General features: G+C 39.0%; 1 protein-coding gene across 1 annotated transcript in view; it reads right to left on the bottom strand.

The window, feature by feature from the left end:
• KCTD3 (potassium channel tetramerization domain containing 3) overlaps positions 1-12,029 on the bottom strand; it is a 54,252-nt gene that overhangs the window by 20,120 nt on the left and 22,103 nt on the right. The window contains exon 10 of the mRNA XM_042925073.1: positions 4,372-4,487. Coding sequence (XP_042781007.1) covers positions 4,372-4,487 — 116 coding nt within the window. The remainder of the gene's footprint in view (positions 1-4,371; positions 4,488-12,029) is intronic.

Genomic DNA, 12,029 nt, shown 5'->3' with positions numbered 1-12,029 from the left:
GTCACAAATCTACAATGGAAGTGGATTTTCTCTTCTAAGGTAGCGCATGATGATTATCATTATCTCTATGTACAAAATTAAATGATACACAATTTGAAAACAATCAGTCTAAAAAAAAAAAAAAATCAATCTGTGTTCCCAAGCACTACAAAGGGCCTAGAATCTTTCAACCACAATCTCTACCTAGATAATCATCATTTTTAACAGTATGTTTTTACCCTCATCCATTACTTATTAAATAATCACTTATTTGGATTTACCAGCCTATCAATTTCTTTGCTGATGTGTATTTCTTTCCAGTGCTTCCCTTCAAAGTATGAATATCCTTCTTATCAAAGGGCGTTTCTTTAATGCCTCTTTCATTGAGGCACTAAAACAAACAAACAAAAAAATCATTTTTCTTTTTTCTTACCCAAATCAGATACAATGCTTTCAGGAAATTTTCCTTAAAATCTTATTGCAGCTGTTATAAGAACTGCTACACCAACGATAATTTCACAACAGCTTTTAGAACTTACACATGCGCGCGCACACGCACACACACACACACACACACACTCTCTCTCTCTCTCTCTCTCTCACTCATCTGATTCAAATACTTCAAATCAACCTTGAATATACAACGGCTGTCCCGCATACTTTGTGTGTTATTCGAGGGCAGAACTGTTGCTAAAGGCCAAATCAGAACCTACTCAACCAGCGTCACAGCACTCGGGTCGGCCTGGGGTCCGGTAACTGCCCAGGGACGTCTGGACCACAGACGCTGAGACTTCATTACATGCCACCTCTACACTACAGTGAAGTTCACCTAGTTGGTTTACAAGGCTTGTATGCTGAATGCTCAACTTTCCCAAGGTCTTCCTGAAATGTAGAAACAAACCCGCTTTGTCGGATATGGTTTTCAATTCATGCGTACACCAAACGAGAATCATCAGGTTTTACATGGGAATAAAAGCTTTAGAATAAAGGGCACTTTGAGGAAGCTGGTACAGTTTTCAGGACCCCAAAGATATGAACACTTTTATATGTAGTTTTAGAAACATTGGTTTAAAAAAAGAATAAAGAAGTATGTTCCTTTAGGAACCCAAATTTATGGCACAGCTAGTATAGCTTCCCCTACCCACTAAAAGTTCAGATTTGACATAATTTGTCAAATAACCTATCTGAAAGCAGACCTTCCGTTAATCATTAGAAATTCACATTCCTCTTTACAGAGGTATCACTTCCTGTCTTCCCAACAATTCTCACTCCTTACTAGTCATCAGTCGGCTTTAACATCCCTCGAGTCCCTTGACATCCCTGCCTCCTTCTCCGTCCACCTGGCACCTCCTTACTTCTTGATCTCAGGATTTCAACTACTTTGCCATCTTTATGTTTTCTCATCCCTTGGTGTGTCATATCCACTTTATTAACTCTCCAATCCTGGATCAGGCTAATGCTGGTTTCTTTCCTCTTGCTCCTATTTATTCCCAGTACTGAGCACTAATGGAGACACTCACATAGTTCTATCACCCAGGTCCACTACAAATGTACAAATTACAATCTCTGCAATCCTCGATACATACTTCCAGTGCCTTTGTCTTCCACTGAATTTATGTTCTTCAATCCTCCTTCCTTACTCTTTCATCAGAGAAGGAGGCATCTCTACTTTCTGTTGGGTGAAAGTCTCTAAGCTGTTTTACATCTCATACATTCCGGACTTCGATGGGATGAGAGATCATCTCCATTCTTTCACCCTCCATGTGCTTTCTCAGATAACTTCCCTCTCTGACTACAACCATGCTCAAGCTTCTCTCATCTTAGAGAAAAAAAACAAAACACTGAACATCTTTTCTACCACCCAGCCTTGATTCTCACGCTATTACTTTGTCTCCTTGCTTTCCTTCACCACCAAACTTCTTGAAAGCTAACTCCGAGTCTGCTGTGTCCAATCTCTGGTCTTTTGATTCTTCAGTTCCCACAATCTGGCTTGCCCCAAACAAAACCTAATTAACTTATATTTACAAATCATATCCTAGACTAATGTTATTTCTCAATCACGTATGTTCTTGTGGCTCTTGGTTTCCTTATCTTGTCCCCTTAAATGCTAATGTTTCCCAGACTTTTTTTCTTCCTATGTGCATCCTCTCAACAGAAAACCCTGAAGCAGTTCTTACTTTTTCAGTTGTCATAGAAGCATTGTGGTTTCTAAATACTACTTTCTAGCCCTTTCTTCCTTCCTAAATTCCAAAGGAATGCTCCCAAATGTGTACTGCACACATTCATTTTGATGCCTACAGGAATCTCAGAGTAAACATGTTCCCTGTCAACTTACTACCATCCACCCGACTGTCAAAACTAGCAATCCAAAACTGGAAATACATCTCCCTCTCCTTTAATTTTCCACACCCAAACCAGACACCAGTCCTGTACTTTCAGGAAGGCTTATGAAATGTTTTTCAAATAGGCTCACCTTTGCCACCTCTACCATCACTGCCTTTCGTCAAATCTGTCTGCTTCTTTGCTGGATTACCCCTGATCTCCAGCCCTGCTTTCATAGTAGTTAATGCTGCTACCTTCCTAAAACAGGGATCTAATCATGTTACTCTCTACTTAAGTCCTTTAATTTTTCTTCTCTCCTTCAGAATCAAGCATTAACTCTTTTATAGTCTTATCCTCTTGTTCCTCTCAAGTACTTGAGATCATTTAGCTTGCTATCTTCTCTGAACAGGCTATGTATTTCTACAACGTTCTGAGCTTTACTCAGGAAATGAAGTTTGCCTGGACTACTATTCTCAAAGCATGTTAAGTTAAAACATTTCAAAAATATGAAACATCAAACCGCAGTTTAAATACTCACTCATTTTCCCAAGTAACTAAACATTCTTCAAAACATAATCAAATCTGTATCTAGAAGTAAATGTCACTATAAATATATGTAATATTTTATGTAATCAAAAATAAAAACAAAAAAAAATGGGTACAGGATTTGAATAGGCAGTTCTCCAAAGACATACAGATGGCCAACAGGTGCACGAAAGCATGCTCACTATCACTCATCGTGAGGGAAATGCAACTCAGAACCACAATGAGTTATCACCTCACACCTGTTAGAATAGCCATTATCAAAAAACAAGAAATAACAAGTGTTGGCAAGGATGTGGAGAAAAGGGATCTCTCGTGCACTGTTGGTCACAAGGTAAATTGTTACAGCCACTATGGAAAATAGTAGGAAGGTTTCTCAAAAAATTAAAAAGAGAACTATCATAGGATCCAGCAATTCCACTGCAGGGTAGATATCTGAAGTAAACAAAAACACTAACTCAAAAAGATATAGGTACCACCATATTCCCTACAGCATTATTTAAAATAGCCAAGATATGGAAACAGCATAAGTGTCCATCCATGGATGGAGAGATAAAGAACATGTAGTATAAATATACATTGGAATATTACTCAACCACAAAAAAAGAAAGAAACAAACAAACAAACAAACACTGTCATTTACAATAATGTGGATGGACCTTGAGGGCATTATGTTAAATGAAAAAAATCAGACCAAGAAAGACAAATTCCTATGATTTCACTTATGTGGAACCTAGAAACAAACAAACAAAACAAAACCAAAAGATAAAAGGTAAGGGGCGCCTGGGTGGCTCAGTTGGTTAAGTTTCCAACTCTTAATCTCCACTCAGGTCATGATCTTACAGTTCAGTTCTAAACCCTGGTTCAGTTCCAGCCCCTTGTCCAGCTCTGCACTGATAATGCGGAGCTTGCTTAGGATTCTGTCTCTCTCTCTGTCTCTCTCTCCCTCCCTCCCTCCCTCCCTCTCTCTTCTCTCTCTCTCTGTCCCTCCCCACTCACGCTCTCTCATTCTCTCTCAAAATAAATTTTTAAAAAATCTAAAATATATATACATATATATATATATATATAACATTTTTTTTAAAGATTTAAAAAAAAAAAAAAAAGTAAGGGCGTGGCCAGCTCAGTCCTTAGAGCATGCAACTCTTGATCTCAGGGTTGTGAGTTCAAGCCCCACGTTGGGCATAGAGCCTACTTAAACAAAGATACAAAGATACAAACTTCCAGTTATAAAATAAGTCAAGGGAATGTAATGTACAGCATAGCAGCTATAGTTTATACTATATCGCACATCTGAAAGTTGCTAAGAGTTTATCTTTTAAAATTCTTGAAACAAGAAAGAAATTCTGTAACTGCATTTGGTGAAAGATGTTAAACTAGGCTTACTGTGACCATTCTGCAATATACACGAATATCTAATCATTATGCTATGAATTCCACACTATGAATTCCACAAAAATGAAGCAAATGCATAGTCAGCATGAGTTTCAGAAACATTTTCTGTAATGTGCTTTAGTTAAAACTAACCTGCCAGTGCTGAGTGACGGCATTCCATACTCCCACTTTCCCTGTGTGACTCGTAGCCACCAACTGGTTACCGATAAAGAAGAGAGCATCTACGGGAACACCAAGGCTGAACACTCCTTAAAAGGTAGTAAAAAATAAAGAGTTAAATAGTCACTATCTTTAGAATTCATCAAAGCCCAGATTAGAAACATCTTCAAGGTGACTAAATGTGTTCTCATTTCCGTAAGTTATATGCTAGACCCTTTAGGGATCAAAAACAAGAAACTTGGTAAGCTCATAAGTAGCTGCCCTAAGTAACCTTACCCTAAAACACCGTATTATCTAAAGCTGTGGTTCCCACACTTGGTTGACCATCAAAATAACCAGGTAAATTTAAAGTGAACGAAATGACGGGGCACCTGGGTGGCTCAGTCAGTTGAGCGTTCGACTTCGGCTCAGGTCATGATCTCAAGGTTCATGAGTTCCGGCCCCGCATTGGGCTCTGTGCTGACAGCTCAGAGCCTGGAGCCTGCTTCGGATTCTGTGTCTCCCTCTCTCTGCCCCTCCCCCACACGCGCTCTGTCTCTCTCTGCCTCTCAAAAATAAAGAAAATTAAAAAAAAAAAAAAATTTTAAGTGAACAAAATAAAAAGAATCCTAAGATTCATCCCAGACTCGCTAAATCAGAAAACCCACCACACCTTTATAAAACCTATATGAGATTTAGCTACAGATTGCTAATGACTGGGGTATTTGGGAACCACTGATCTCAAGACAGAGACTTGGCAGCGTTAACTATCTAAGAACATGTCCAGAAATCTGGATACACACACACACACACACGCGCACACACACACACACAAAGAAAAAAAAGCAGCAAGAAATCTTACTAAAAACATTCAAGCCTTTACTCAAATTATTTTAAACTCCTTGTCTCTCAGCATTGCAGATCTCCATTTAATTCATTCAACAGGCATCATATCAGGCCATAGGATGAAACACATGAAAAGACAGGATATTACTGGGTACTTAAGGTTTAAAAGAGAAAAAATGCAAACAACCAATTATACCATAACACAACAATAACTAAAAGATGTGGATACACAGGATCAAGTGACGTCCAGAGGAATAAGAGGGGGGGGGGTTAAGAAAAGAGGTTTGAAGATATTTTTTAGAAAAGAAGCCATCTGAGTTTTTTTTAAAGGTAAATAGTTCACCAAATGGTGGGGGGGGGGGGGGGGGGGGGAAGAGGGAGGGGGGATGGGCAAGCCCAGAGAATCAGAGAAAGGGGAAAGAGGGGATGTAGGAAGGGAGGCTGTAAGGAGCAAATATCCCACATCAGTAGCAGAAGACCCAAGAATAGCTAAAAGAGAGAATTCTAGAATTCTAGGCTCACTTTGGTATGGCATTATGGCCCTTTACAGTCGTTTCTGGACAATATATAATAGAAAAACATGATGCATAAGGCTCTGAAGAACTCATGGGAAGAAACAAACCAATTAATTGCAACTGCAGCATGTACTGAAAGCATAATCCAGAAAAGGTAACCGATTTCTTTTGATTCTTACACCAGTGCACAGTATTTCCCTTTCTGTTCAGAACTGTGAACTACATACAAGACAAGACCAGCAGCAATAAATAACGCCTTGAAAATTCTTAACCAGGAGCACCTGGCTGGCTCAGTTGGTGGAGCATGCAACCTCTTTGTTTTTCATAAAAATGTAAAAATATTTTTAAGTAATCTCTCCACCCAACGAAGAGCTCCAACCCAAAACCCCAAGATCAGGAGTTGCACGCTCCACTGACTGAACCAGCCAGGCAGTCCAAAAATGAATCTTCAAAAAAAATTTCTCAACTAATTTTGAAAAAGCCAGGCACCTAGGAGGAAAAATGATTTACACTGGACAAAAAGAAAAAAAAAGTGGTAAGTATTGCTAAGAATGTCATATATATGTGTGTATATATATATGTATATGTATATATACACATATATATATAATGTGTATATATTGTATGTATAATGTATATATATGTATATATACACATATATATATAATGTGTATATATTGTATGTGTAATGTATATATATATGTATATATACACATATATATGTGTATATGTATATGTATATATACACATATATATGTGTATATGTATATGTATATGTATATATACACATATATATGTGTATATGTATATGTATATGTATATATACACATATATATGTGTATATGTATATGTATATGTATATATACACATATATATGTGTATATGTATATGTATATGTATATATACACATATATATGTGTATATGTATATGTATATGTATATATACACATATATATGTGTATATGTATATGTATATGTATATATACACATATATATGTGTATATGTATATGTATATGTATATATACACATATATGTGTATATGTATATGTATATGTATATATACACATATATATGTGTATATGTATATGTATATGTATATATACACATATATATGTGTATATGTATATGTATATGTATATATACACATATATATGTGTATATGTATATGTATATGTATATATACACATATATATGTGTATATGTATATGTATATGTATATATACACATATATATGTGTATATATATATGTATATGTATATATACACATATATATATAATCTATATGTATAAATATGTATTTATACACATGAATACACCACCTCAACCCAACCTGTCAACCAAAAAAAAAAAAAAAAAAAAAAAACAACAACTCAGCAAAATAAAATACAACACACATACCCAAAAACCTGCCACTCCAGAGCAGAAAATCATCACCTCAAACACAATTTTAGGAAGTCCTTTAATTTTGATGCAAAACAATTGTTCAGAACATGTGAAACCAACCATATTCAGTACTATGGGCCGCGTGAAAGGTGGAAATAAAAACTAGAAAACCAACTAACATCGATTACTCTAGAGAAGGATGAAATCGAGGGAAATCAAGGAAGGCATTCCGAATGATCTCAAGAAACTCAAAGTGTCACTCCTGCTTAGGCTCAACAATCTCGGCTACTATCCACAGGGAAGACACGCTACAAGTAATGACAAGTTCCTGTCTTCGGGGACCCTTTCAGCAAAACGCTGCTTCTAGCAGCAATCCGGCAGCGCCGCCTTATACAAGTTAAGATGAAAGGAGCCCGACCTCTGGAAGAGCTCTATCCCAGACAAACCAGCCAAACAATTTTCTTTGGATGGTGCTGTCAAGTTTGAAGAACATCTGTAATAATCAGTGGTTTCTTTCACTGGACATGAACAAATTACCACGTACCGTCTCCCAACACAGCTCCCTACCACACTGGCCTCTGAAAGCAAAGGAAGGCCTGAAATCTCCACTCACTGCCGTGTTACAAGCGCCTGTTTGAAAAAAGGAGTGGGGGAGGGGAGAGAAAACACAACTTAACTTTCTCTCCGTACAATTAATTACCAGCGTATCATAATTTCAAAGTTGTAACGTTAAAACTTTTTCCCTACAGTTGTTAGGGAGGACTCCCCCTGCCAGCCATGATGGCATACACACGGCATCGGATTTTTCCTCATGGTGAAGCGACAACGGGCCACAACACACGAGGCAGCTGTGTTCAGGCACCGGACAACGGGTAGCTGAAGACGCAAAGGTGGGAAATAGCCAGGAGCCCCGCATTCACCCGGCTTTCGGCGTTCAGGGCGCTTTACTGGCCCTACCACAGGGAGGTCAAACTCACGGGCAGAGTGACGGCTTCTCCCTGAACTGAAGAGACTGAGGTAGAGCGCGCAGTTGATGAGGTGGCTAGAACCTGAGAGCAAAAGTGATAAGAAAAAGGCAAGTGCGCCAGGGTGAGTGAGCCGGCGGCACAGAAGGTCTGCACACGGGTTTCCTACCCGTTGGCAGAGGCCGGACTGCACCTGGGCAGAGGAAAAATCCCCAAAAAACAGAAGAGAAAGGCTGCCACAGGCCTGAGTGCAGAGTACAGGTGACAGAGGTTACATGGGTCGCTCCAGCTCAGGAAGAGTGGAGAACCCTGGATGAACACCTCAGACGTTCCTTCCGTAAAGACTCCAGAAAAGGCAACACTTTAGGAATAAGGACCACACCCCTGAATAGGAGCCAAGCCTTTAAATAAAAAATCAAGCAGAGCGAGGCTAACTACCCTTAACAAAGCACAAAAACAAGCCCAGCAGGATCAAGAAGATCCTCCAGTAATTTAACTGCCTACCAGGACTAACCTCACATCTTTTAAGACAGAACATAATCATATCCTCTATATGATGTATCATGCACATGCCCTGCATACAGTCAAAACTTCCTAGACGTGCAAAGTAGAATAGGGCCTGAAATAAAAATATGAGATGATCCAGATACTGGAATTAAAGTCAAAAAATAACGGAACAACTATAATGAATATGCTGGATTTAATAAAAAGTAGAACATCATAAGTAAAAAGGTTAAGAAATCTCAGCAGAAAAACAAACTAAAATGGAATCAAAAGAGGTCATTTTGCAGCTTAAAAGTCCAATATCGCAAATAAAAAACTTACTAGATGGGCTTAACTGAAGAAAATGGGTAAATAATATTAAAGGCATAAAAAAAACTGATCTAAATTGTTTTAAAAATGGGGAGAAAAATGAAACAAACCAACAGTGCTTCAGTGATCTCTAGACCAATATGAAGTAGTCTAATACAAAGCTGAGTTCCAAAAAGAAGACAAAAGGAGAGGAGAAAGAGATAATGGAGAGGGGAAGGGAGGGAGGGAGGAAGACAGAGGGATACACACAAAGAACTCCCTTAGCTGTGTCAATCAAAAATGTCTCCAGACACTTCCACATGCCTCCTAGGTGATAATATGCCTGGCTGCAAACCTCTAATCCGGAATATATAAAGAACTATCACAAATCAATAATAGAATGACAACCTCATAAAAAGAGAACAATGATTTATTTATTTTATTTTTATTTTTTAGTTTATTTATTTTGAGAGAGACAGAGAGCATGAGCAGGCAAGGGGCAGAGAAAGAGGGAGAATCTCAAGCAGGCTCTGAGCTGTCAGCACAGAGCCGACACAGGGCTCGAACTCCTGAAACCGTGAGATCATGACCTGAGCCAAAGTCTGCCGCTTAACCGACTGAGCCACCCAGATGCCCCAAACAATTATTTTTTTTTTAATTTAATTTTTTTTTTGAGAGAGAGACAGAGAGTGTGTGCACAAGCGGGGAAGAGGGGCAGAGGGAGGAGAGAGAATACCAAGCATATTCTACACTTAGCGCAGAGCCGAACCACGAGGGGCTGGATCCCACAACCCTGGGATCTTGACGTGAGCCGAATCGAATGCTCAACCAAGCCACCCGGGTGCCCTGAGAAAATGATTTAAAGACACATCCCAAAAGAAATAATATAAATGGTCAATAAAGCACATGAAAGAGATACTCAGTATCATTAATCCGCAGCAAAATGCAATTAAAACCACCATTAAAATCACTGTATATACTCCTCTCATACACTGCTAGCAGAAATGTAAAATAATACAACTGCTCTGGAAACCAGTTTGTAAGTGTCTTATAACATTAAGCATACACTTTTTATATGACCCAGAAATTCCACTGCTAGGTTATTTACCTTGATTTACCTTGAGAAAACATATTCACTAAACAAAACAAAACAAGAGAAGAAAGAAAAGAAAACATGCCCAGAGAAAGACGACTTCTTGAATTTATAACACCTCTGAACTGGAAATAAACCAAATGTCCATCAACAGATAAATGGATAAACAAATTCTAGGATACTCATTCAACGGACTACTACTCAGCAGTAAAAAGGAACGGGTCACTGATACATACAACAATATAGATGAATCTCAGAAACATTATGCTAAATGAAAGAAGCCAGACACAAAAGAATACATACTAAGTAATTCCACTCATGAAACTAAACAAAGGAAATGTAATCCATGGTGACAGACAACCTAAACTGTGTAAACAATGGGGTTAATGGTGAACACCTGCTTTCCTTTGGGAACTGTGGACTCCTGGTACGTGCCACGCAGAGGCTGCCTCTGTGACTAGCCTCCAGGAAAAATCCTGGGCATCAAATGTCTAATGAGCTTCTCTGGCAGCCATTCCACAGGTATTGTTACAATCCATTGCTGGAGAAATTAAGCATGTCCTTTGGGACAACACTGGAAGAGAACTCTTGAAACCTTATACTTGATTTCCACTAGACTTCATCCCATGCGTCTTTTTACTGATTTTGCTTTGTATGTTTTCATTGTAATAAATCATAACCCTAAGTAGCTCTTGCTGAATCCTGTGAGTGCAAACCACTGAAACTGGAAGTGGTCTTTGGGACCCCTCACACAAGCACAATTCTGAAGTTCGGAGGAGGGGCCAACAATAGACACATAAACATGTGACTCATCAGCACACAGCACCATTAGAGTGTATGAGATCAGTAACAGAATAAATACAGAGGAAAGATGAGCTCTGGGGCCCTCCAACAATTTGAAATCAGTCAAATGAGGAGGAACTATCAAAAAGGAACCGATAAGACACAAGGAGGTTGGATAAAAATCAGGATTATAAAGTATCCTGGAAGCCAAAAGAGGAAAAGTCCTCCAAAGGAAAGGAATCATGGTATCAAATGACAGCTCTAAAGTTTTAATAAGAGGAGACTCGGAATTGATCACAGGATTTAGCAGAGTACAGACCACAGGTCATACTAACAAGAGTAGTTTTATGAAGCAGTGGGGGCAAAAGAATGATTAGAGCAACTTCAGGAAAGAACAGAAGAGGAGGACATTGAAACAAGTTCAGGTAACTCCTATCTTCTGCTTTAGGAAAGCAGAAAAATGGAGCAAAACCTGAAAGAGAATGTAGGGTAGTTTTTGTTGTTATTCTCACCACAGAATTACAGCATGGTTGTGTGCTGGCGGAAAGGGTCCAAGAGCAGGAGGTGAGCAGTCCTTACGAAGCAGGAGACAGAGCAAACGGCTACTGGAGCAATGTCCTTGCTCCTTGTAAGTGAAAGCAAACAGGATCTAGTTATACAACAAAATGCACGCAGTTGGCCTTAGATTAAAGCAGGGACAACTTAGTGATGGTAACACATGGGACAACAGCGTATACGAGCACAGATACACAGATATGACTTGATATTCTCTCTCAATGAGAGTGGCAGAAAGTGCTGGAAGTCTAAAGAAAAGGAAAACAGTGTGAAATAGTCATTTAGGAGAGTGGCAAAGTGACAAGGATAACGCATGAGCATTTCTGGGTAGCTTTTTTTTTTTTTTTTTTAACGTTTTATCCATTTTCGAGACAGGGAGAGACAGAGCATGAACAGGGGAGGGTCAGAGAGAGGGAGACACAGAATCTGAAACATGCTCCAGGCTCTGAGCTGTCAGCACAGAGCCCGACGCGGGGCTCGAACTCACGGACCGCGAGATCATGACCTCAGCCGAAGTCGGACGCTTAACCGACTGAGCCACCCAGGCGCCCCTCTGGGTAGCTTTTAAAGGCCCACCTGAGAGTAGAGGTCATGAATGGAGATGAAGTATTGCTTTGTATGCATGCATTTCTGTTTCCAAGTCATATTTAGCTTTTCAGGTAGAAAGGTGGATTTGGCCAGGGTTGGGACTTCTTTTTAAAAAAAAATTTTTTTTAACA

This window comes from Panthera leo, chromosome F3 (genome assembly GCF_018350215.1).
Source record: "Panthera leo isolate Ple1 chromosome F3, P.leo_Ple1_pat1.1, whole genome shotgun sequence".
Taxonomy (NCBI): domain Eukaryota; kingdom Metazoa; phylum Chordata; class Mammalia; order Carnivora; family Felidae; genus Panthera; species Panthera leo.
The sequence above is the reverse complement of the archived record's forward strand: the minus strand, read 5'-3'. Positions and strand labels throughout refer to the sequence as shown.